We start from the raw sequence: 26949 nt of genomic DNA on the forward strand, positions 1-26949 counted from the left end.
CCCCTCCCCTCCTCCTTTTGGGGACTGAGACAGGGTCATTAAGAACAGCTGAATTTGGCCCCCTAGACCCTTAATGCTCAGCAGTCTGGTTATGATACTTGCTATGTTGTTGTACTATAGAAGGGCCAAAAAAAAAAAAACCCCAAAAACAACAACAACAACAAAAAACCCACCCAATAAAGGCCAAGGGCTCAGGATGGTTTGTGTTAGTTCTATGTATATTCATGTGTGTGTGAGAATTTGGATGAAAATGGGCTGCACATTTATCCTCTCCCTGCCTGCCCTGTTCAATCATTTCCCTGCACAAAGAATTGTAATGCTTGTGTGAGTGCGGGAGGAACTGTGAATCGGCAGAATTTCGTAGATGGCTGGGGGAATCTTCTCTCTCCCTCTTCTTGCTGTCTAAATGGATCTGATTCCAGAGAAAGAAGAGAGGAAGGGGGAAGAAAAAGTCAGCCGTTCATAGTTGACAAAACCAACAACATCCTGAGTGTCAGACTCTGGCGCTAGTAGAAGCTATAACTTTGCAGTCTTGTGGGCGCATGACTCAGGCCAGGTGGTGCACGGTGGGTACCACAGTTGCAGGGTCGTGTTTCTTTTCTGCATCTCACAGGCAGACCTCTTTTCTCTGAACCACCTCATTTCTTCAACAAAACTCAAACCCTGCGCAGCTTTCTTGGTTTTACCATTTCCAACGGGCAGTGCTGTAGCCATCCATAGAAGTCTGACCCCCAGGAAACAATGCCCCCTTGGCCCAGGTTGGGGGGGTGGGACAGAGTCTTAGGCACAGAGGAGCAGCGCCCAACCGTGAACAGCCCCTGCACGTGGGGGAGGCGGGGAGACCCTCGCTGGCTGGGCACAGGGTTACAGCGAAGGTGGGAAACAGCCCTTGTGGCCCCAGCCCCGGTGGAGGGCCGCCCACCACCTTTCCCTTCTGTGCATGCTTGCGTGCCTGCAGGAGGTTTACAGGATAGAGTAGTGAGATGCTCAGCAGGTAAGTCTGGCTGTGAGCGCAGGCCTGGTTCTAGGGCACTCCCTGACGTCATCATCTCAGCACTGAAGTGGCTGCTCACTGTTGGTGCGATGGGTTTTTGAGGCAGGAAGACTACCATAGCTGGCCCTTCCACTCTGGATCATAGCCCCCCCAAAATAGGACTAGTTGAATCACGGGGTCGGTGGGGGGCGGGTGGTTGATAAGGAAGAAACAGCGCTTCTTTGTCCCAGCCTCTCCTGCCCATCAGTGCTCCATGGCCCCAGTGACATGCAGCATCTGTTACTGTTTTGCTAGGTGCCATTGGCCTTGGTACAGCCATAGGAAGCAGTGTCCCGGGAAAAATGTATCAAGATGAGTCATAAACTCATTTAAAAAAAAAACAGTAAACAGAGCTTGAAGAGTGTTCCTTCCTGATGCTGATTTCAGACCCTGGGAGGGCTGGTCATCTAAGACCCTGAAGACCCTCCCTACCCACCCCGGGGAGGGGAGAAGGCTGACAAGTGCTCCTCTGTGCTGCTTTTATTTTATTGTGCTGGGCTCCTAAAGGCACTTTCTGGCCCCATTTTTCTTGTGCAGAAAGGGAGAGCCATAGGGGAGTATTGAAGAGGAGGGCCGGCCGCCCGAGAGGCCAGGGCCAGCAATGGCTCTATTTGTTTTCAACGTCTGTTGATTAATAGGTTGCGAGGTGAATGGCGAGCTTTCATTCCCTTTGGGTTCCCCACAGTTAGGGAAGGTGGAGGGGTTGGGGTGAGCGGAGGGCCGGCAGGGGGATCTCGAAGGGCCTGAATCACCCTTTCACTTGCTGGGTTCCCCATCTCGAACAGCATTCGGTGGACGGGTGTGTGGGCGCGATGAGGGTGGCAGGGCCAAGTTGCAGAACACCGGGCTTAAGGGTTCTCCAGGGGTCAAAGGTCAGCCACAGGGGGCGCCCCCTCCCCATTCCCCCCCCCCCCCACTGCAGTGGATTGAATACTTCGGGTGGAAGGCTTTGTGCGCTTTGAGGTCTGTTAAAAGACCCTTTCTTTCTAATTTAACCATTCAGTGCTCAAAATCCAGAGAGCTTGATGAACAAACCGGCAAGAAATGAGTCACAGCCATGCCTCCAGGTAGAAAACAGAAAGGCTCCATGATTTAAAGTCACAGGAAGATTTTGATTCCTTTTAGTTACTGTTTGCCTCTTAAGTTCGGGTTTTAAGCTGACTTTTCCTTTTCTGCTAGGACTGACCATGTCTGTTCCTGATGTCACTTGTGTCTGTTTGAGAAGCAGAAATATCCCCACTGAATGTTTCATACCCCTCCCTCTATAAGCAGCCACATGGTATGAAAATCCCTACTAAAAATGCTTCGTGCTCCGTGGCAAGGGTGTGCCTGACTAAGGCGGAGAGCCCTGGGCTTACTCCTAATTGGGAGTTCGGGGGAGCACTGTGTGCCGAGCTGGTCTGGGTTCCAGAGTGTCCCCTTGTGATCCTGAAGCATCTGTATCCAGTGCGGGAGGTCGGCCCAGGCTGCGTTTGTTGGGTGCAGTTCACGACCTCCACCTGGCAGTCAGCCCCATCCAGGGCCCATGTCTGCAGACACAGCAGCGGAAGGTGGACCTGGGACCCGTGTCCTCACCTGCTGGGTGGAACTGATAACAAACGCAGCTACTGTGTAGGTTTGTGAGGACTGAACAGTCTGTCGCAGTCAACACAGGGGCCGGGGCTCCCTTAGATGTGGCAGCGCGAGCTGCGCCACTGTGAGCCGGAGAGGCCTCAGTGAGACGGCCGTCTCAACAAGGGGTCCGAGCGGCCCTCTGGGTGAGTTTCAGGCATTGCTCGTGCTGGTGCGTGTGGGCAGCTGCGGCCTCACTCCCTGAACTTCCATTCTATGAATGTTTTATGAATGTTTGCTGGGTTTTTTTTTTTTCCTGGCTCACAGATTCCTAGTGCTCATCATATTCTTTAAGGCTTAAGCTCTCCAGGCAGCCTCCCATGATTGCCATTCTCTCAACCTTGAACTATAGTTAGCTGTCCCTGAAAGTGATGATTTCGACCAAATGCATGGGTGGTTTTGAAGATATATTTAATATTTAGATAACACACTTACTAAGAGGCACCTGGTTTTATGTTACGGTTGTTTGTCTTGAACACTGGACTCTGTAAAAAGATTAAAGAGGGAGGAGATATGTTTTTCAGCTTGTTTGCCCCACCAGCACTCCCAGCATACAGTGTGCCTTTGATTTAGATTTCCCGGATGCATTTCTGGAAGGTTTTCTGTTGTCCTCCACAAAAGGAACTTTTCACATCCAAATTTTCTTAGGGTGGTACGGTTTTGAACACAGTCCATAAAGACCTCCTTAAAGAAGTGGGAACAACACTGGAGGAGGTGGATATCGAGTCACATTCATCCCTAAGGCCTTAAACTGAAAAGAATTATTTCTAGTGATGATTTCATTATAGCAGTTATAACCCAGTTCCATTATGACCCAATGACTTGGAAAATCCACAAAAACTTTTAAAACGGAGTTTTGCCTCTTTATGTTGTGTCTAGTATATAGTGGTACTCTTAACACATTCAGTTAAAGAGTTCTAAAAGTGTTTGCTGGAAAACCAAAGCTTCTCATTAAAAAAAGAAAAGGAAAACTATTTTAATTAAGAAAAAACATAAAGTGGGAGCTGGTCGTAGAGAAGGGGGAAGTGTAAGGGACTTTTCCTATGTGGGTGGTGGTTCTGTGTATCACCTGTATCAGCTTCTGCTTCAAGGCCCTTCCCCTAATTCTTGAAGGACCTTGGTCATCTCCAGCTATTCTTATTTAACTTCCAACTCTTCTGTGACAGTGTTATTTATTAGCATAATCAAGTGATGGTTTTTCTCAAATGACATAATTAACTATTTGTGTGGACTAACTGTTGCATTTTCAAGAAAGGCGTGCACCCAAGGCAAGGTGGCCACAAAACACCCCTGTGCTCTTGCCCTGCCCTGCACGTCTTGGCCTTTGCAGTAAGGAGTGCGGGCTATGGCTGCCTTGCCCCCTGTGAATTTAATTAGAAGAGACTGGAAGGGTAGCGAACGTGACCTTCACCGAGCCCTTATCGTTAGCACTGGAATGTATTTTTCATTTTTCAAAGCTTCTTTGCCTTACATGTGTGGATGTGTGAGGCGCTGGGCTAATACACACTTCCCAAGCATGATCTCTTTAGATTTTCACAACAACCCTCTTAGGTAGACCTAGTTCTCACCAGGAGTTTGCAGAGAAATGAAGGCTTGCTTGCGAGAGGTTACACAGCTGGATTGAAACAGGATTTAAACGCGGGTCTTCCTGGAATGTTCTCACTTCACTCTTGGTCACCGTGTACAAGCCAATGGGCTTGAAAACCAATTCTTCCCGCCCCACCCCCCCCACCCCCCGAAAGACACTTGTAATAAGGTATTAGACTGGATGGTTACTGAAGGCTTCCCCTGCCCCCAGCTCTGTTCTGTGATGTTGAGTAGACTCCATTTAAGAGCACTGCCATTTGAATGAAATGAATCTGGGAGACTGGCTCTAGCCTTCTCTTCTTCTGATGTTTACTGTTGCAATTTCGAAGAGTGTACTCACCACTCCCACAGGCTGAGCAATACAGGGACACAAAGGTCTATAAGACACTATCTTTGTCCATCAGGGACTTAGCTATGGTAGGACCGAGGAAGGTGCCTCATGATCCCAGCAGTGGACACAGTGTGGTGTAGACAGAAAGGATTGTGGGCATCTGAAGCTGGAGAGACACGGGCATTTTCCAGAAGAACATCCTCCCATCATAAAAGCAGTCCAAGTATAGCCAGGTTCATTGGGAGTGGCAGTTAGACCCTGGTTTCTGCACACACGGCTGCATTCCCCCTACCTTGTTTGGGAACCACCCAACGGGTAAAGACTGTATTGTTTCTAGGGACCTGCCTAGTATGTGATCACATCAGAAAAGAGCTCCATGTCCCAATAGCCCTCTCCCTCCCCCCGAAAGCCAGGCAGCAGTTCAAACATCATATCTCTTCACTCCTTTCTGACCCCCACCCATACTATAGAGTTTTGAACGAATAGGACAAAACTAGTTGGCTTGCAGACTCAGGTGTACAAAATAATATATGATAGTGATGCTGGGCATAACAGGTGTCCAGCTTTTGTTGGAATCCTCTTCTCATGCATGTGTCTGACTGGAAGAGGGAGAATTAATTTTTCTCATGCATCTGTGAACTTCACTATTGCCGAAACACTATCTTCATCCTTCGACGCACAAGTAGAGAGGGTTTCCCCTGCATTTCTTGCCTGGAAGACAGTCATGGAATTTGCGCTTCTGAACTGCAAAACGGAACTGTGCCATCCTTCGAACAGCTTCTCCCAAAGAACAAAAATAACAATAAACCAGCATTCCTGTGCTTACCGTGTCTCAGGTTTTATATTTAATACTAAGCCCTTCCCATGAATTCTTTCAGGACTAATACTTGATCCATGATTAGGATTCAGGTCTCTTAACCTCTTGTGCTTGTATGGAACCTTGTGGTTCTCTGGTCTAGGGGTCATGGCTGAACAGAAGAGGTACCTGTGGCCCTCCATAGGCAGATCCAAGATACCTGGGTCCTGAGCCCAGACCCGCTGAGTCAGGTCCCCGAGAAGCTTTCTTAGTAATAGGGACCCATGTCTGTGATAATCATCTTGAGAGATGCTTGACTCAGCAGAGAAATACAAGTCGCACTGCTCTTCTCCCGTCACAGACTTACACACTTGTTTTCTTCCATTGTTTTTGTGGTCCCATCCCCTCAAAGTCCTTCAGCTCCTCAGTGACAGTCTCCCCTCCCCTGGCCTATCCGTGGTTCTTCCCAGGGTCCCAGAGTTTTTCCACAGTTATTCTAAACTGGGGCTGGTCTGCATTCATTTCAGCAGTTGTGTGTCTCTCCAGATAGAAAACTTGTAGAAGGCAGCAACTCTCATTTTCCTTTCCTCCTGATGGTCTCAAGTCCATCTGATATGTGTGCCCCTTGCTCTATTCCGTCTCCACCCCAGCACACGGTGGGAGTGTTTTTGTTGGGTAGTTCTCAAGTTGTCCTAGACAGAAATGGTTCCTGAAAACTCAGTGCATGTCTGTGAGATGCTGGCCCTGGCCTTGGAGTGGCAGTCCTGCGCTCTGCTCTCTTTGGTCATGTCCAGACTTTTGTGGCTGCTGACGAAGGAAGTGTTACTGGGTGCTTTGAATTTCAGTGTTCTGATTGCAGAATGATAATTCACAGTCCAAGGCTTCTGTGAGCCACTAGTTTCCATCTGTCTTTCTCTGAAAGTATCCAGTTGTTTGTAGGAATCATTAAGCCTGGCTTTTGGGCATGTGACTTCTTTTTCTGTTTTCGTTTTTTTCCGGGAGCATCTAGAAAGTACATATTTTCCTTTCCAAACATACCCATGGAAAAGTTAGAAGCACCTTTTAAAATGCCTTCCGCACAATTAACTGTGGTAAGAAATACTCTTACTCTATGACACACCTTCTTCACCTATTTTTATTTATTTATTTTTAAAAAAGACAAGAAAAACGTAAAGAGGACTAACTGCTTGGTGGTCCCTGAACTCAAGAGGCGCTAGTGGGCAGCACTGGAACCTTCCTTCTTTTCTTTTAATGCAATTCCTTTTCCTTGATGTTAATGCAAGTTGTGCCTTCCTAAAAGTAATAAAAGGAAATGAAGACACGTTCTAAAATGAAAGTTGACTCTAATCCATTCATCATCTAATACTAGCCTCTTTATCTTCGCTGGTACCTAATCTGGTTAAATGTCCCTGTTGTAGGATTTTAGTGAAAATCCTCTATTGGGAATAGGGTTTTTTGCAATTGGATTACTCTCGGTAAATGGCCCAGTAGTTAGCTTGTTTCAGCTTAATTTTTTCTTTGTGATCTTGCTGGGCTAAGTTACAGCATCGCATAGGGAGGGGGAGGGATGGTTGAGAGTAGGGTAGGGGAAGGAATGGAGAATAATTTGGGCAGGTCTGATCATTGCAACTAGAAAAATCTTTAAGATGCTTTTCTTTTTTTTAATCCTCCTTCTCTTAACCTGTCAACACTTCCCAAACATAAAAATCGCCTGTATGTTGTTTTCCAGAACTGCTTGTTTCTAAAATGTGTACATACCCTTTATTAGCTCAATTCATCATCATCCAGTTAATTTGTTAGCATTCCCTGTGACTTCCTAATGAGATTCTCATAATGAATCCAGGCTGCTGTAATCTGCATAAAATATGCAGGTGCTCGCCTGGCAGTTTAGAGCTTTCTGGTAAAGTTCACACTCCCAACCAGACCAGAGAGAGGCTTTTCATCCTCGCTGCCTGTGAAGGATTGTAGCTTGCCCACTGGTTCTAAGGAGGTGGGAGGGGTTCAGAGCCTGGGGTGCTGGATGAGGTGGCTGGGATTAGGGCCCTGCCAGTTTCTTATAACGGAAGCCTTCTCCCGTGAAGCCTGCCTTCCTCCCGTGGGGCCCTGGGGTGGGAGAGACCACCACCTGCAGAAGCACAGTAGGCCTGGGGGATTAAAGCCATCACTTCCGATTTACCTGCCGATGGGAAAAGTGCATATTCTTGGGCTCTGTGACGGGGGGGGGGGGGGGGGGGGGGTGGTGGTGGTGGAGAAGGTATTTTAAAAGCCAGGCTCAGTGGTGGGGGTGGGGTGGGGGTGTAAAGACCAAGGCACACCTGCCCAGAGAGCTGAATCATCACCCTCTGCTATTTTAGTACAGGGACCAGGGCCAGGCGGGGTTGACTGCACTTAGGGAATCCAGGTGGGAGGGTGTGGTCAGGGCTGCCGAGGTCGGGCTCCTGGGCCGCTGGAGCCGGCCTGACTGTGTCCCCTTCTGTGCTTATTAATCCAGGTGGGAGGGTGTGGGCGGACCTGCCCGGGTCGGGCTCCTGGGCCGCCGGAGCTGGCCTGACTGTGTCTTTCCCTCTTTGCAGTCGAACAAAGTGCCGGTTGTGCAGCACCCGCATCATGTCCACCCTCTCACGCCTCTTATCACGTACAGCAATGAACACTTCACGCCGGGAAACCCACCTCCACACTTACCAGCTGACGTAGACCCCAAAACAGGTAGGACGCGTGCTTGGGTGCAGAGGAGGCGTGTGTCCCGGGACCACTGGAGGATGTGCTGCGGTGCGGGGGGGTGGTTTGGGGACTTGGGCTGGGGGCACCAGTGGAGGGGCCCCTGTTCCTCTCCCACGTGTTGGCCGGGAACCTCTTTCGGGAAACCAGAGCCTGGTGAGGGAGTGGATCTCTCCTCCCCTTTGGAGAAGTCCATTTTCAGTGCTCAGGTCTCTCCAGAGCTCCAGGTACCCCTGAGGGGCTCTCTTGGGAACCTTGCTATGAGTTCTGTTCTCAGGGGTGGCTATTCTCAGGAGTGGCTTATAACTCCAAGAATCTCAGACAGACTCGGAGGCAGTAATGGTTTTGGAGGCATCTCATGGACTCCTCCTCAGCTCCATGGGAGTCTAAGAGCCCTAATAGCATGGTTCCCTGAAGCCCCAGCTCCCTTGCTGGCTAAGGGACCATAGTCCCTTGGCAATGACTTAGTGCACCCTTGAGAGATCACATCACTGGGTTCTGCATTCTCTTTGCTGATGTATTTGGGCTCTTCCTCCCCTGTAATATCCTGAGTCTTTATTCTCAAGCCCATTTTACAGACAGGAAAACCCAAGTCCAAGATGATTTCCTCATTGCATCAAGGAACAGCCGTTAGGGTCTCAGGCAGAAGATGCCACATGACTCCCGCTTTTATACTTGTCCTCTCCTTTCCATCCAAGTGCCTTTTCCCAAAAGTGGGAAGAGGAAGAAGGCGAGGTTACTTGTAGCTCCCCTGAAACAAGATTTAAAACAAATTGGGGTGGTCTTGGGAGAACAGCTAAGGCCAGTCTCTTTCCGGCCTGGCGATGCACTTGCTGGCGTTGGTTTCTCTTCTCAGCTGGTTAATTAGCAGGATGAATTCAGAATGGCTATTCCATGTCACTTGATCGGAAGGAATTGTTGGATGCTGGGCCGAGGTAGACTGCCTGTTCAGGCCGTCTTTGCTGCCCCTGAATGAAGCCACACATTAGCTGGTTTTCAGCAGCCTCTGAGCCCCCTTTGTGCTCGTGGGGGACCGAGCCTGGCGCTGGGATGGCTGGAGGAGGCCGCCAGCCGGCCCCAGGCTCCACGAGTGAATGGCAGTTTCAACGTCTCGTTTAAATAATGGTAGTACAGGGAATAGCTTTTAAATGGTTATCGTAAAACATATGATTAACGTCTGTGGACTGTTTACTTTTCCTCTGCGAACATTCTTTCAAGTGTTCGAGTGGCTTGGTGTAGGGTCCAAGCCCAGCTAATCTGTTTGGTTTTGTAATAGAGAGAAAGCAGTGTCTGCATGAAAATGTCACCCAGGGAGGCTTAATTTACAGATTAAAAGCTTCCTGAACGAATTTTAAAAAAATGAAATAGTTTTCATCTGCGAACACACAGCTCATTCCCTTCAGTCCTGTTTTAATTCTGAGGAATTGTTCATTTTGCTTTCCACTTGAGCGGTGTAGGTCTACTGCTCTGGGCCTGAATTGTTCCCAGCCCTCTTGATTTCTAAGAAACCAAGGATTTCTCAGTTGCAGGATATGTGCCTGTGGAGCTAATGGGTGTGTGGCGCATGGACCTTCAGAGCTCGCTCCTCAGCCCCATGGTCCCACAGTACCCGTCCGCAGTGGCCTCTGTCCTCTAGAAGGCCAGGCTCTAGAGCCAGATGTACCAGGCCTCCAGCATCTCCTGGTCTGGTCAGTTCAGATTTTCCTTAGATAAGGTTCCAAGGCATTGGTTGAGTTTCTCCTACAGCTCATCTTCAATCAGAGTTCGACAGATTTAAACAGTGGTAAAGAACCCGCCTGCCAATGCAGGAGATGTAAGAGACACTGGTTCGATCCCTGGGTTGGGAAGAGCCCCTGGAAGAGGGAAATGGCAACCCACCCTGGACTTCCCACTTGCCTGGAAAGTCCCATGGACAGAGGAGCCTGGTGGGCTACAGTCCACAGGGTCACAAAGTCGGACACGATTGAAGTGACTTAGCACAACTTTTTTAGATGTTAATTTTTAGAAGCTGATTTCCTTTTTAGAAAGAAGTAACCTTTCTAAAAGCCATAACTCCAAAAGTATGTTAGAAACCAGAGGAATAACTCTCATGCAGGAAAGTCATTAGAATTAAAGAGAAGAAAAGGACAAGCTCTGGGGATAAAGGGATCTAATATTACTCGATCCCCTACTATGTGCCAGCCCCTTCAGATTTTTTTTTCCCCAATTCAAATAATCACACCGATCCCATGAGGCAGAAATATTCAAGCTGGCATTTTCTAAGTCTGTATGTGTTTAGCCAGTGTATGATCCATCTAGAAGAAGATGAATTTTTCAAGCTGGTGCAGAGGGATAATGAGATGAAACTTACCAACAAGTCTTAGGATCAGACTCATGGAAAACCGCTCGTGCTAGGATTACAGAGGTGATGTCTCTCTTTATCCTCTCCCTGTTTCCATCACTTGATGGTTTCTCTTCACTTCTCTCTTTCTCTTGCACCTAAACTGTGGCTTCTTCTTCCAGGAATCCCACGGCCTCCGCACCCTCCAGATATATCTCCGTACTACCCACTGTCACCTGGCACCGTAGGACAAATCCCCCATCCGCTAGGATGGTTAGTACCACAGTAAGGAGTTCCATTTTTTAATTTCCTTTTTGTTTCTTACACGGGCATGCTTATTATTTATTCTGTGTGTGTGTGTGTGTGTGTGTGTGTGTGTGTCTTTAGAAGACATGAGAGGGGAGGGAGGGCCATGGGTGGGGAGTTGTGGGGAAGATGCTTGCTGATCTGCCCAATGGAAAAGCAGGCAAGTCAATAGCCATTCAGATGGATGATATAAGAGAAAAGCTATTGATATTCAGCATTCTTAACCCATGGTCACCAAAGGCTGTAGGTTCTTCTCTGGGAACATAGATACCCTTAAGGTACTTTGGGAATTGCAGAAGACTGAGGGCTTCTCTCCTGTGAAGCCTATCATGCCTCTTCAGGTGGCAGCCCAAACTGGCGTCCTGTCATTGGACTGAGGCAGCAGAGGAGTGGGTTAGTTTTGAAATCCGGGAGTGGGAGTCAGAGGGTCACAACCCCACCCCCCACCCCAGCCATCATTCCCGAGTTTGACAGCCACAGTGGAAATTTGCATCTGTTGAGAAGTTCCATGTTCTCCAACCAGCATCTCTCTCTGAGAGTCTTTGCATGTTAAGTGGCTCACCAAACTCTGAGGGGAGGGAGTGTGGGGTCGTTGGAGTCCTCACTACAGGGCACGGGGCCTTCCTGAGTATCAGCCCTAGGTCCTGGCAGCGCTCCACATCATCAGACTGCTTTTACAGTTTGCCTTCCTATCACCTAGTCTGCTTTTCTGGCACCACCCATTAACCTTTCCTAGACAACTTTGACATGGGTTTTAAAGTCAGAGCAGAGGGCCCTTGAACGTATGGGCATACCGTGCCTGTATTTGTGTGCGTGCATGTAACCGTGACTTCTGACGGAGTGCTTCTGTGTATATCTTTCTCCACGTTGATCGGTGATCTCTACTACTTAAAAACACAGGACAATTTGTTGAATCCTATCAGGAATAAATCCTGGAAAAACTCTCAAGTTTGGGTCTTGGGGAAGTTAACCTTTCATGACCTTAAAGAAGATACAGTTTCAAAGTGGTTCACCTCTTCTCCCCAGTTGCACCTTGATTTCTCCAGCTCAGCATATTCTACAATTTCTTTCTTTTTTTTTTTTTAAGGAAAAAAAAACCTTGTGTTACACAGTAGCTGTACTAAATACCAACCCAGGTGTAGTTTCAGTTCATTTTTTGCTCCTGAACTCTATTAGGAAGGGTAGATGTGGATGGGAGTGTGTGTCCTATTTCTTCTTCTTCAGTGGGCGGGGCCATGCCTCCACTAGTCCTCAGTCATCAGTTGCCCCATTGAGCTGATGGGGAGATATTTGAAGGCTAGATAAAAAGGAATAGCCAACTCAGACAACCCTCTGTCAGGAAGAGTTGTGTGTCTTTCATGAGGATGCTATTTTGCATGTTGCTGTATTTTTTAATTATTGTAATGAGGTGTGATTGTCTATTGGTTACCCACAATTCTTCTTGGGGATTCTCCCCCCGGTAACTCTTGTCAACACTTGTTAATTTGACAAAAGGCTACAAATTAAGCTCTGTTAATTTAATGTTTTCTCACCGAGATCTAAATACCGAAAGAGGCCCAAAGCGCAACTGAAGTCCTTTGATTCACTGTACTTTATTTTGGTATAAATTTACATTCATTATTGTTTTCCTTTGGATGTGTAGCCCTCAATTAGTGTGATGGCTCCATTAAAGCAAGCGAGACTTCGCCTTTAATTATTACAACAAAACACCTACTTTCAGCTTGGGGAGAGGGTCTCTATTGACATAAGCAAAGGTTATAAAATTTAATTAGCCATTCCTATCAGATTTATGGCATTCAAATTGTTCTGTGTTTCTTCCCTTTGATCCTTCCTGTACAATCCCCAAGATTTTTGTTCTGATCAAATGAGAATAAAGCTTACTGTGCAGAGAGAACTTTTCCTTTTTCTTCTTTTCCTTTTCCCCACCCCCACCCCCATTTGCACGTTCTCACCGTGTACCCCGCTCTTTGTAGGCAAGGCCAGCCCGTGTACCCCATCACGACAGGAGGATTCCGTCACCCCTACCCCACAGCCCTGACTGTCAACGCTTCCATGTCCAGGTGAGTTCCAAGACCCAGCGCCTTCAGCCACAGCCATGAGTCACTTTGCAGAAAGTTCTCTGGATGCTCCCAGACCATCCGGGCATGTCTGCTACATGTAGGTCTAAGGCTATAAGACCCATAGAGTGTTAGGCTTTTCTCCTAGAAAATACTGAAAAAATTGCTCTGAACTAACTTCCCAGGTGGGTGATGCCAGAATTTTAAGGTTGAATTTCTGAGTCAGTATTTTTAAGAACTTAAGGCAGGAAGAAATAATTAGGACATGGGGAGCTTTTTAAAGTGTTATTTCTCTGTTACCCTAAACCAGGGAAGAAAGGAAAGGGTGTAGGTAAGTTTATTATTGTATATACAAAGAATTTGAGGGAGGGTTATTGGTCTTTTCAAAGCTCCAGGCTCTTAAGCGTAAACAAAAAAGAGCATTCCCCTCCCGCCCACCTCCTCCCCTACCCAAACACATCTCTGTCTAAAGTAGCAGTGTCCAGTAGAAATGGAAGGTGAGCCTTATATGTAGGGAATATACAAAGGGAATTTTAAGTTTTCTAGTAACCATATTTTTTAAAAGAAGAGGAAAGAAAACTTAGACAAAATTATTTTTAATGATTGATTTTATTCAACTTAATTAGTCAAAACATCATTCTGACACATTATCTCTGTAAAGCAACTGTTAATGAGTTCTTAACTCTTTGTGTACTTAGTTTTGGAATCTGATGTATATTTTACACTTATAACACTTTTCAGTTTGGCCTGGACACATTTCAAGTACACAGTAGCCATATGTGGCTGATGGAGACCATGTTGGCCTTTGCGGCTCTATATTTTTTGAAGTTTAAAAAAAATCCTCCCTGGTGGCTCAGAGGGTAAAGCATCTGCTTGCATTGTGGGAGACCTGGGTTCGATCCCTGGGTCGGGAAGATGCCCTGGAGAAGGAAATGGCAGCCCACTCCAGTATTCTTGCCTGGAAAACCCCATGGACCTCCGTAGCCTGGTAGCCTGTAGCCTGGTAGGCTACAGTCCATGGGGTCGCAAAGAGTCGGACACGACTGAGCGACTTCACTTTGATTATGTATACATTTACATATCTTTAAGCATATAATGTATATAGAACACATATACACAAATACCCGCATGTGTGTACCTAGATCTTTTTAATCCCCATGTTCTCCTTTCCCCCCCTTTCTAATTAATTCTGGCTAATTTTTCAGTGACTGCTAGTTTATTTACAAACTGGTTGGCAGCAGTATGTTTAAGTAGTCACTAATTGCTCCTAATGATAGTTTTATTTTCTGTTCATCTGATTTTCAGTCAAGTTAATTAAATCGGTGGAGGTTTAGACTTTCCTGATGGGCTGCAACAACAAATCCATTTTGAGGATGGCCCCTAATTAAATTAGCATGCATTTACATGGCAGGGATGCCATCTCCCAGCCTCCTTCCCCAATCTCTGTAGCCAGTGTGAGGACCCTAGACCAAAGGAAGGGTTGGAAAGACGGGCCATGATGCCTCTTTTCCTACTTACGAAACAGTGATTTTGGTGGAGGAGAGAGAACCACACTCATGAAGAAGCATAAACTGTAGCATCTCTAACGTTTGTCATCATGCCATGGGTATTGTGCAGCCGTAAAGAATTTATCTGTTTCCCACCTGTGATAAATCATGTCAATTTCTAAATCCACACCAGTATCGGTTAGGCGGGAAAATGCTTGTGTGTCCTCTTCTCTAGCAAGAAGAGGAAGGTTATTCTCATTAAATAATGTCACCACAACCTCGCAAAGCCTGGGAACGAATAGGGAGTCTCCCAGGAGGAGAACTGCTTCTGAGCACCTTGGACCCACGGCTTGCCTCCTCTGAACCAGCATTCCTCCCACGCACCGGATTGTTTTTTCGTGTTTGTTTCTGGTGCATTCCAGAGGTTCAAAGCGGTGCAGTAATCGTAGGATAGGGATTGAGGTTAAGCTTATCGATTGAATTATCATTAGGAGGTTAGCCGATGATTTCTAGGTGGGCAGGGGGTGGAGGAGAGGAAGGGAACGGTGGGAGGGAAGGTTAGGGGGCTCGAGGTGCGGGGGGTAGGCAGCCGATTCCCCAGGTAGGCCTTATGAAAGGTAGCTAGTTAAAAAGCGTATACAGCAAATTAAATACATTATTGTGGTAATGGGGCGACAGAAGTGTGGGTCTATTATACTTATGGCAGTTATAGGGAATGTAGGCAGCTTGCCCTGTTCCAGAACACCCTTTGATATTCATTCTCTTCAGCAGCGGGGCCAGGGCTTCTCAGAATTAAGTGATGGGTCATTATACTTTAAACACCATGGAGAAGCCTAGATTGGCAATTAAACAGCTCTTGCTGACACTCACTTGTGCCACCCTGTGACCCCCTTTAGATTGAGATGTTGGAGCTCCGGGCCCTCAGCCTGCTAAATTGGCGCAAGGCTCTTCTCCTGACGAGAGCGGGCTCTGAAATCTGCCGGCTTCAAAGGGAGCGAGATCATGTATAAACCATAATGTGGGTGCACCGTGGCTCACAAAAAATAAGGCAGGAAGAGATGAAATGTTACAAGTGCAAGGGGGGAAATGAGAGAATAATGACAAACCTAATGCAGCTCAAAGCAGGCTTGTTGCACAGGAAAATGCATCCCACTGCTTGTGCATAAAATCAAGGCCGGCAGATGACATCCAGTTAACAGAAACGTGTCAACAGTGAAGGAAAGTGCGAGTGGGGAAGGCAGAAGCCCCTGAGACAGCCAGAAACAAAAATTAGTTGTCCTTAACAAGTTAAGGTTCATCATTATATTCTGGCTTGGAGCCATGAAAGCAGACGGGGGGATATAATGAGCTGCTTAGAATTTTTAGGGTGTTTATTGCATTGCACGAAATAGTTGTCTGCAGAAAGGAATTTCTTACATGAAAGTATGTGTATAGCCCATACACACACACAAACACATGTGAGTCCCTTTCTCGGTCATACATTTCTCAGGTATAGGGATACGGGTGTAGGTATGTGAACTTGGCAGTATTTGGTCCTCATGGCGACACTAGAAATGTTTCCCCACCCCAGAATGTACTCACATTCTTGTGTCTGACTGTGGTGTTTGGTGTACACACACACACACAGACATAAATGCACACAGAGTATTTTTTCTCTCTCCCCCTTCTCTCTCTCTCTGTCTGTCTGTACACATATTCTCAGTCAACAGGAAGGGAACATATGTATTTGAGGAACGTCAAGCCTTTAAAATTCACAGTAAAAGCTGCCACTCCACCCACTGCTTCACCCAAGGGCTTCGAAGAACACATGTTCTTAGCTTACGTTTTCTCAGAGGCCTTCAAACTCTGGGAAGGAACAGGGTGTAACTTGGGAGCCCAAGTACCTCCCAAGCTTTGTTCTTTATTTTTTGTTGGGGGAGAGGGGATGGGGATGGAAGTGACTTTTTTTTTTTCTCAGTCTCTCTCTCTCTCTCTCAGGGTTTTTCTTTTCTTTTCTTTTTTTTCTTTTTCTTGACACCCTAAAAGAACTTGCATGACTCTTACTTAAAAAATCATGCTATTGTTACCAAACTGTGGTAAATTTGTCAAGGCAGCTATGGGAGAAAGCCGCATCAGGGTAGAAATTCCAAGTCAAATGTCCACTGTGATTTTGGGCCCTCTTCAAAAATCTGCATTATTTATTGGTAGTTTCTCTGTTGATCTGTGCAGAGTCAGTTAGGACTTTAATTTTTCATCTTTTTTTCTGATGAACATTTGCTGCATTCTTTTGGTAAAATGAAAACTACTTAGATTTCCAGTCCACATAGGAAAAGAACCTTGTAAATAAGTACAGGATCCTTGTGAACTAACTGTCACAATAAAGTCTCATTAGCACCTCCAGTGACCAGCAGAATTGACTTCCTAAAGAGCAGGTGGTCCTTCCCTGGTTTGTACGTGGGGTGGTCATAGTTTGGATTTATGCTGAAAGCAGCAGTTGCTTGATCTGGGTTCCCCCTTCACCTAAACTTGCCTAATCTTGTCAGGGCAGAACCTGAGGGCTGCCCTTTTGTTTTCTTTGGGGGAATCACCCCTTGTAATCCCTCATTCCACCTTTCTCTACAGTAATGTACATTCCTTTAAGGAGGGTAGTTCTTCTAACCGAGAACAAATTGTGACTCCAAGTGTATCAGAAAAGACGAGAGCTATAGGTTGCATCCTGAGAAGGCAATGGCACCCCACTCCAGTACTCTTGCCTGGAAAATCCCATGGACGGAGGAGCCTGGTGGGCTGCAGTCCATGGGGTCGCTAAGAGTTGGACATGACTGAATGATTTCACTTTCACTTTTCACTTTCATGCACTGGAGAAGGAAATGGCAACCCACTCCAGTGTTCTTGCCTGGAGAATCCCAGGGACGGGGGAGTCTGGTGGGCTGCTGTCTACAGGGTCGCACAGAGTCGGACACAACTGAAGCGACTTAGCAGCAGCAGCAGCATGGGTTGCATCCCGTTGTCAGTTTGGAGATGAACCAAGAGCATTTTAAAATAAGCTCTGAATGTTCTGGCTAGTTTGCATGGTTGAGAAATGCCGATTTATGGCTTAAACCATGTCCAAAATAACATGCCTGAAAGTAAACAGTATTAGAGGAAAAACACAGACTATTCTTTTCTTTATTAATAATTCTTATCATCCTTTGTAAGATCTTCTAATGCATAGGCAGTATTTTAAGTAAAAGTAATTTAGGAACCCTAGAATTTTAGAGTGGGAGAGGATATACAAATCCCAGAATTCAAAGCTTCACTCAGGGGGGTTGTCTGTGTAAAATGCTCTTTTGGGGCCATCTCTGATACAAAGTTATTTAAAACATCTGTGACGTATGTTGGGAACCAGATGGCAGTGATTTGGATTCCCCCCATCTTTCTGCCTCACTCTCTCCCATTACTGTCAAAACGATGGGACCACAGCAGCAAAAGAGAAATAAAAATTTTATTGCGTTCCCATCAACAGAATGAGGCCTAATGAGGCATGCGCGGCGTTGTCAAAAAATGTGTGTATACTTCAGCCGCGTTAATATTTTATTTAGCTGTCAATATGCAACAAAAGATTTCATCTTTCATTCTAGTGCTGATTAGGACTTAAGAAATAGTCTTAGATGCCACTAACAGTGTCCTCCCAAACCAGTGGACTTGTGATCTCCAGCAAGTAGTCCAAGCCTACTTTGTCTTCCAAGTATACCGGCTGAACTTGCCTTTTGCTGAAGATGTTAGCAATCGTAATGTCTCATGTCAGTAGCAATAATGAAGGGGAAGATTGGCTTTAATGACATTATGAGAATCATTATGTTTAATTTATCACTAATTAATGCTGACAGGTTTCATATGCCTTGGGTTGCTTTCATGTGAGTGTTACGTGCTGTTTCTTTCTTTTTTTTTTTTTTTCTTTTAATTGTGTGTACACATCCCTCCCCATTCATTCATTTTGATTCTGACGATTTACACAGCTTTCTGTCTTCTAGGTTCCCTCCCCATATGGTCCCACCACATCACACTCTACACACGACCGGCATTCCCCACCCGGCCATAGTCACGCCGACCGTCAAACAGGAATCCTCTCAGAGTGAAGTCGGCTCACTCCACAGCGCGTAAGTGTCCTCTTCTTCTCCTTCACCGTGCGTTTAGCCCGTGGTGCCTGGGTGGTGGCCCTACCCGAGGTTGGTCAGACTTCAGTAAGCACCTGCCTTACAGAGAGGGAGGCATGTGCCCACTGTGGGGGAGAACACAGCTCTTTCTTGGAGGGACTGGGATTTGCAAGCACTTCTGCCTGCCAATGGAGGAGACGCAGGAGACTCAGGTTCGATCCCTGGGCTGAGAAGGTTCCCTGGAGGAGAAAATGGCAACCCAGTCCAGTATCCTTGCCTGGGAAATCCCATTGACAGGGAAGACTGGTGGGCTACAGTCTTTGGGGTCACAAAGAGTCAGACACGACTGAGCGCACACGCACCTACCGTCCCTGATCCCGCAAGAGACACTGGCTGAGGTGGGAACAGTCACAATGTGCTTTTCCCTCTGGGGAAAATTTTGTGTTTCTAAACCTTGAGAGTCCCTTGGACTGCAAGGAGATCCAACCAGTCCATCCTAAAGGAAATCAGTCCTGGGTATTCATTGGAAGGACTGATGTTGAAGCTGAAACTCCAATACATTGGCCACCTGATGCGAAGAGCTGACTCATTTGAAAAGACCCTGATGCTGGGAGGGATTGAGGGCAGGAGGAGAAGGGGACGACAGAGGATGAGATGGCTGGATGGCATCACTGACTCAGTGGACATGAGTTTGGGTAAACTTCGGGAGTTGGTGATGGACAGGGAGGCCTAGCGTGCTGCAGTTCATGGGGTCGCGAAGAGTCGGACACAGCTGAGCGACTGAACTGAACTGAAACCTTGAGGAAGTGATGACAAAATCTCCCTCATCCCCCACCCCCCAGGATGTTTTTGTTCCATTTCCCAGGATGGAGAAGACCCAGTAGAAGTGTGCTTCTCTTTCTGAATTGCTTAGGGCGTTGCGCAGGCAAGGAGGCGGGCTTTCTGCTGTGGAGGAAGCTGACCTCGGGATTGTTCATCGGGTTGTTCATTGGGTTGCGCCTGTCTGTTTTGTCCCTATCCAGAAAGCATCAGGACTCCAAAAAGGAAGAAGAAAAGAAGAAGCCCCACATAAAGAAACCTCTTAATGCATTCATGTTGTATATGAAGGAAATGAGAGCAAAGGTTGTAGCTGAGTGCACGTTGAAAGAAAGTGCAGCCATCAACCAGATCCTGGGCCGGAGGGTAAGTGGCGTGCCTGCTGGGAGAAGAGGGCCAGAATAGGACATGGTGGGTGGGGTGACATGTCCCTGTCCCCATTGGTTTGGAGCGTCCTTTCCCTTGAGCCATACTTTGACTCCTTCCATGGTCTTTGTGGAGTTGGAAGCAGTAACTCTGCCTTCAAATGATGTTCACAACAGCCACACCCTGGTCTTCTCCACCTGCAGAGAGCAAAGACTCAAACATCATAGACGACAAGTCAGGTTTGGTCTGGGCCCTCCTGTTAGTGCCAGGCCCCTGCAGACCATAGGCATCTTCAGATGACACCGTTTGCAACGGAAGCGCTGTCCGTCCCCAGCCACAGTGTGGTTTGTGACGTTTCTGCGTGTCTCTCTGTCTCTCACCCTGTCCCCTCCAGTGGCATGCGCTGTCCCGAGAAGAGCAAGCAAAGTATTATGAGCTGGCCCGGAAGGAGCGACAGCTTCACATGCAGCTGTACCCCGGCTGGTCCGCACGGGATAACTATGTAGGTGGCTCCTTTTTCTCGGGACTAGATGCTGTAGAGATGTGGTGGATGTCCATCTGGACAAAGGAAATGCAACCTGCCAACCTGAATTGGGCTTCAGTACCACTCAGTCTGCCCAGCTGTGACTGTTAGCACCTTACGTCAGCACCAGATTGGAGGATTCTGTCTTAGCCTCCTGCAGGGTTCTATCAACATGGGATAGTTCTTCAAGGAGGAGGAAGGGGGCTGGTGTTCCATCTCAGGGGACCTGTGGGGCCAGGTTAGGGCTGTTCATACCTTCTTGCCCACATCTTTGAAGAGGCATGGCTGTAGAATACACCCAGTGAGGCCTGTGTGTTTCTCAGCAGTGATGCCAGCTGAAAGGAGAGCATTTACTTCTTCACAGCTGTTCTAGCAGGGCCTTCACCCTTAAGAGGGAAAAAAACTGTTGGTTTAGGATGTGGTACAATAGAAGTTGGAAGCCTAGTGCATCTTGAGAGAGGCATGATGGGAATATCTCTGAGTGTAAGTAGGCAGTAGAAGCCATCTTTTGGCAGAATGGATGAAGTGACACAGGGAGGTGTGTGTGTTGGGTGCTGTGTGTGTCCCTCAGCTTTTTGTTGGCTCTGGGATTTGCCTAATCCCCTCTCCTACTTTTTAGAAAACACTGTAGGGGTTGTTGTCTTTACTAATCACAGTGCTTGTAACACTCTGGATTCTTCTCCTCCCATGAACTGGCTGTCTTCTGTCACCTCACCATTCTTTCTTACTCTGGTTTTTCGCCCAGGAACTCAAGTTCTGGGCTCATTCTCCTCTCTAATAGATGAAATGTCTCTTATTTTGCTTCGTACTTCATTACCTGGCATTTAGTTTCATGAAGTGATTTTTACCATCCACTCTTTGGGGGCAAACAGAACCCGTCTTAATGCTGGCAGCAGGCATCTCCTCCTGTTTCTTGTTGATGGTACTGAGCCATGGATGATTCTTCTACCATCCGTGCTCCCTGACCTAGCTCTCCTCTGGCCTTCCCCTGTGGTGGGGAAGCTTTCTGTGTATGTGAGTTGAGATCCATTCAGTTACTGCTGTTTGTGAGCTTACTGTCAACACAGTATTGTGGGGATTGAGTTAAATCAGAGCTCTCTCAGAACTTAACCAGGAAGCACAAGACATCTGCATTGAATGTGTGGGTCCTGGAATAAGACTGTGTTCTGCTTCCGCTGCCCTGCTGTTCCAAGTGTCATCACTCTTTAGTCTCACACCTTTACACACACGCGTGTATGTAACGTGGATGGGGAGGACCGAGACACCTGTGTCTTTATCTCCACAGCCACCCGTCTCCTCGTAGGTCCCACGCACTTCACTCAGCAATAGAACAGATTCCTCCTGGGGAGTCGAAACAGGAGTCAGTGCTTGTACTTCCCAATGACACACTGGCTCCTCTCAGAGCCCTCGTCACTCACAGACGGTCAGGCGCAGGCTCTTAGCTGTTTGGGACCTTTCCATTCGACCTCAGCATGTGTGCGGTGGAGGAGCCTTTCTTCTGGAGCTGAAAGGAAGAGGATAAGAAAGCTAACGCTCTCCCACAGGCTTGCTGTTCACCCTCACCTGACCTCGAGGTGGAGACTGCCAGCAGCAGGCAGGCCCTGCAGCTCCCCACACATAGAGCCATCTCATTTCAGGACAGCTGCTCTCCTGGTTTCGGGTCAGAAGTTCTTAGAGTTCATCTCCAGCTTCTCCCTGCTACAGACCCAATTCTTTGAGGAATCTAGAATGGTACCACAGAGAGGAATTCAGCTACTCTCTAGGTATCCTATCCCCAGTAGACATTTTGGGTCAGACGAGAGCCTTCATGTACAGCTGTGCAGGGCGTGCACTGCACAACCTTAGGGTGTGCCATGCACACTGTGGTCTGTGTGTGTGCTGCCTCCTGGAGTCCTATAGGGTGATATCTCCACAAAGGTATGGGCTGGCTTTGTGAGAGCTTCAGAAGAATACTGCCGTGGACTTCCTGGACTCAAGACAAGATATTGCCCAAGGCTTCTTAAGAAGTGTTTTCTAGGTTTCAGAAGGTTCTCAAGACACTTGAAATGATTTTAGCTTGGTTTTACATTGGGAAAAGGTTTGGTATAATAGGGCAACCCCTGAAAAGACTTGAGATCAAGTCTAGAGGTAATATCTGGATTTGGGGCTATAGGAGCTTTACCACTCATAAGGGGTACTGTCAGATTCCTTTATCAGAGGCTCATTGCACGTGGCTTTGAACACACATAGCCCTCCATTTGTTCCTTCTTTCATTCTTTCCTTCTTCTCTCATTCACTTCCTCTCTCATCTCAGGAAGTGGTCTAGAACAAGAATTAAACTGTTTAGAGATTGAATTGTGGTGGGAACTATTTAGCTTTTTTTTTTTTTTTTTTTACTGACTTGACATAGAAGCTTCTATAAATTACTCTGGGTGTTGTTGTCAAGTTCTGAAGGTTCTTCTGGGAAAAGTTTTCTGAACTAATATCCTTATGCCTCTTGCACGATCCTGCTTTTCTAGCCCAGTGGTGATAGAAGCCTTTATACGCTACCTTAGCTGAATAGAATTGAGTAAAACAGTCACATTTGGGGGGTTGGACTTGGTGCACACTCTGGAACACACAAGAAAAGATTTCAGTCAGAGAGTGATGTCTAACCCGTGGCATTGTAATAGAAGTTACTTCCTTTCTAGCTCTTCTATACTGAGTCAACGAGATAAATCCCCAGTAATTTGCATATCGTGAGTTTTTCCCTCTCTCACCATCATATTTGAGGCCTTTTCTTCTTTTGTTACATTTAAAGAGATAACAAGGGGGCCGCCTCCCTTGAAAGGCATCTCCCTATTCACTTCATGATGTTGATTCGTTCCTTCATATCCTCTTCCAGTTAAGACACAGTCCCTGCCCTCTAGAAGCATTTAGTCTGAACGGTCATTGCCTCAGTCATGAACATCTCAGTTTTGTATCCCACATGGATGGCTTCCCAGGGGTGAAGGAATTGTCACCTGCCTTCCAGAATATATTTCAGGAGATTGAACATGGGTGAGCCCTATATTGGAGATGACTGGGAAGCCCTTGACTGCATGGATGCCGCACTGCCTGGAACTGAACCATTTCTGTGCCTGGCTGAGGTTTTCTTTCAGGTTCCTAAATAAACCGAAGCTAGCTCCTCCTGCTGTTTCAGGATGGCTGGGTAGCGCTTTGCTCCTGGCGTAGGAGAGGCACAGACATGAAGGCGGGCAGCTGGGGCTCATGAGAAAACACACAAACTCCTTTCTTTGCTTCTTCTTTAAAGTTGTATGCCAAGGAACGGAACATGTTTCTAGTGGAAACAATGAGGGCCCAGAGAGATTTCCCTGATGCCACAGGCCCCCAGATTTGAGAGGCTTTCTCTAGGACTCTTGACCCTCAGCCCTCATGTAGATCTAAGACTCTGAGGCATCCCTGCCTTGGTGTCCCCCTCACAGAGCCATGTGGGTTCTCAGGTTTTCTGCCTATGGCTTTTCTTTCTTGTTTCTTCTTGAGTTGATGTCAACACACCATGAGAACTTCTGAAAGTCACTCAGTCGTGTCCAGCTGTTTGCGACCCCATGAACTATATATAGTCCATGGAATTCTCCAGGCCAGAATACTGGAGTGAGCAGCCTTTCTCTTCTCCAGGGGATCTTCCCAACCCAGGGATCAAACCCAGGTCTCCCACATTACAGGTAGATTCTTTACCAGCTGAGCACCAGAGAAGCCCAAGAATACTGGAGTGGGTAGCCTGTCCTTTTTCCAGCGGATCTTTCCAACCCAGGAATTGAAGGGGGGTCTTCTGCATTGCAGACAGATTCTTCACCAGCTGAGCTACTAGGGAAGCGCAAACTAAGCCAACCACCAGGCAAAGGATGTTTGCATATTCTGAAACAAATAGACGTGACATTTTGCTTGTGACGTTTCATATAGACCAGGCGGCTAATTCATGTGGATGGGACCAGAGCTATCGGGGTGAGGGAAAACTAGTTTCAGATAAGGAGGGGAGGTGGTTACCTCTGCAGAATTCATCCCCAATCCCATTGCACATTCACATCTGTGGGCAGACCGTCAAGATAGCAGGGAGGGTCAGGTGGGGAATGTGAACGACTCCATGCAATGCTTGACCCGTAATCCATTAAGAGCCTTCCTCAGACGACAAGGCCGTAAATATGAAGGCAGCATAGTCTAGTGGATAAGGGCTGTGGAACTGAGGTCACCTGGGTTCCCGTCGACAGCATCATCTGATAGCTATGTCATTTCAGGAAACTGCGTGCACCCCTGTATCTCAGCGTCTTTATCTGTAAAATCTGATGGTGATCGTGCTTGTTAAATAGGATTGTGCGAGGATAAATGGGTCACTGGGCATAGCACACTAGAGCCATGTCTGGCACATAGTATGTGCTCAGTAAATGGTAGCTGTCATTACTAGTAGTATAACATGTGTGTTAGTCGTTCAGTCATGTCCGATTCTCTGCGACCCCGTGGACTGTAGCCTGCCAGGCCTCTCTGTCCATGGAATTCTCCAGGCAAGAATACTGGAGTGGATTGCCATTCCCTTCTCCAGAAGAACTTCCCAACCCAGGGATCGAACCCTGGTCTCCTGCATTGCAGGCAGTTTCTTTACTGTTTGAGCTACAGGGAAGTCCATATTACTAGGAGTATTACAGTCATTACATAAGTGGAAAATGGTGAGGACCAAATGTTCTCCTTTATGGATGTCCACTCAGCAGTTTGAAAAGGAGCTCAGATGGTTTCTGGGTTTATTTCGCTTTTTTTTCCCCTTTCTGACTTTAAAATCAAGACCCATGCTACAGTGCTAAGAAAATCCCCTACTAAGTCTTAATTTTTTGATTCCGAGCGAGCAGCTTTTGGCCTTAGTAAGAGATTTGCATCGGGCAAGGGGTTCTCGTGGCCATCTCAAAAATCACTCATTCGTCCCTTGGCTCTTGGGCCACTTCCAATCCTGTCTCTCCACACCTCTCTGAATCTTTCCCCATCCAGGCCTCATTCCCCCTTTTATGGATGCTCTGGATCAGGTTTGAGGGTGGACACAGATGTACAGGAAAAGAAGTCTTCCCCTCTGCCCCACTGATACCAGCTCTTCCGCTAGGCATGCGTTCCTCTAGCTGGAGCACAGTCGAAGGGCACCTGGACTAAAGGGAACTGGGGTTTTTTGGAAAACACTCAGGAGTGGGTGTGGCTGGAGATGGCAGGTGGTGTCCCTCCTCCTGCCGCCGCCTCTCCAGGTGAGCCCAGACGTTGTCGTCCTCCCGTCTGTTTCCTGAAGTAATGCCCTGTGTTTCATCTGTTTATCTAGGGGAAAAAGAAGAAGAGGAAAAGGGACAAGCAGCCCGGGGAGACCAATGGTAAGTTAGAATAAGCAGGATAGAGGAAGGGAGCTGTACTCTTGAGGACCACTCTTTTATATCAGGCTTCTATCTGGGGGAGGCAGGAGAAATTCAAGGCCAGGACGTTGTGGGGCGGGGGGAACCCATCTTAGCCAGCCTTTTTGTTTATGCATTTTAATTAATTGCTTCATGACTGCCCTTTTAAAGCTAGTAACATTCATTGTTGCATGAAAAGCACATTGTAAGTCTAGTGGAATGTGTTTTTAAATAACTGCAGAGCCTGTAAGCGGAGAGCGGTAGGCATGCCTAGACGGGGATTTATACAGTCTGCTTATTTTGTATGTGTCTGAGTAAGGATGAGGAGGGGGCTAGGGGAGCAGAGGGGGTGTGTGCGAGTGTTTGATGTTAACTGGGCTGTTCCTGAATGTTCTGATGCATGCCTTTACAGTGGTCTATTGCACCCGATTTAAATTAAGGAGGTTTGTCATTCTCTAGAAGAAATTAGAAATACTGCATAGGCAATCTCAGAGGGCCCTTCGAGAAGGCCAGGCTTTTACAAACAACGACAAAAACATTGTGAAGGCTTTGTATAATTTGTTCTTTTTTTTCAGAACACAGCGAATGTTTCCTAAATCCTTGCCTTTCACTTCCTCCGATTACAGGTGCTAATGTCATTTTGAGTCATTAAAATAGTTGATAAACTGTTTTTTAATTTTTCTTGCCATTATAGTTTTATTAACATGAAAACACGTATGACCTTTGAACATTCTTTAAAATGACCATCTACATGATTTTGTATGTTTCAGTAGATTTTTTTTTTTGCTTTTGTTGTTTTTTTTTTTTGAATTTAATTTAACTTCTGCTTTGTTTATTTATTTTTCCCGTAACAGTTGTTTAAGCCATGATGACAGTGATTTAGAGTTGAACTAACTGTGCAAATTGAATATGCAGTATTTCTTTCAAAGAGACTGGTTTAAAAAAAAAAAAACCAACAACAACAAAATGGAAGGAATTCAGTAATAAACCTCCTTAATCTAATGGCATTTTTTCATCGCTCCCACTAAGTTTTCTCACGCAAGCATGCATCCGCAGTATGATTATTTTTTTCCTTTGCTTTTTTTTTTTATTTTCATTTTTTTTCTTCTTTCACTTTTCTGCTCATAACTTGCAAATCCACTAGCATTTCACTGATTGTACCTGCTTAAATGCCGCTGTGAGCTTCTAACTAACTCCTAACAGCTCATTCACACAGCCTATTGACCTTTATCTGTTCCTCTCTTAATATTAATGAAAATAGATTTAAAGAAAAGATGAACATTCCAAAAGCTGCAATATCCCAGTACCACAACCCCTTTTCTTTCTTTCTTTCTGTTTCGTTTTGTTTTGTTCTGGTTTTATTTGTAGTTTTTTGTTTTTTGTTTTTTTCCTTTTTAAACTGTTGTACTCTGAGAAGAAAAGAGCATGTGACAAACTTAATTCCCTCCTTTGCTTTATTTTCTTCTTTAAGAAAAATAAATTGAGAGGAAAAAAAAAAGAAAAAGCAG

General features: G+C 46.5%; 1 protein-coding gene across 40 annotated transcripts in view; it reads left to right on the top strand.

Annotated features, from left to right (window-relative positions):
• The window catches only part of TCF7L2 (transcription factor 7 like 2), a 202378-nt gene that overhangs the window by 167284 nt on the left and 8145 nt on the right, over positions 1-26949 (top strand). For 12 of the 40 annotated variants that reach the window (XM_024985742.2, XM_024985743.2, XM_024985750.2 and 9 more), the window contains 8 exons: positions 7932-8064; positions 10579-10681; positions 12676-12762; positions 18224-18364; positions 19384-19543; positions 19938-20045; positions 25375-25423; positions 26017-26067. In XM_024985742.2, the coding sequence (XP_024841510.1) occupies positions 7932-8064; positions 10579-10681; positions 12676-12762; positions 18224-18364; positions 19384-19543; positions 19938-20045; positions 25375-25423; positions 26017-26067 (832 nt within the window). 40 annotated transcript variants of the gene reach the window in all.

This window comes from Bos taurus, chromosome 26, assembly GCF_002263795.3.
Source record: "Bos taurus isolate L1 Dominette 01449 registration number 42190680 breed Hereford chromosome 26, ARS-UCD2.0, whole genome shotgun sequence".
Lineage (NCBI taxonomy): Eukaryota > Metazoa > Chordata > Mammalia > Artiodactyla > Bovidae > Bos > Bos taurus.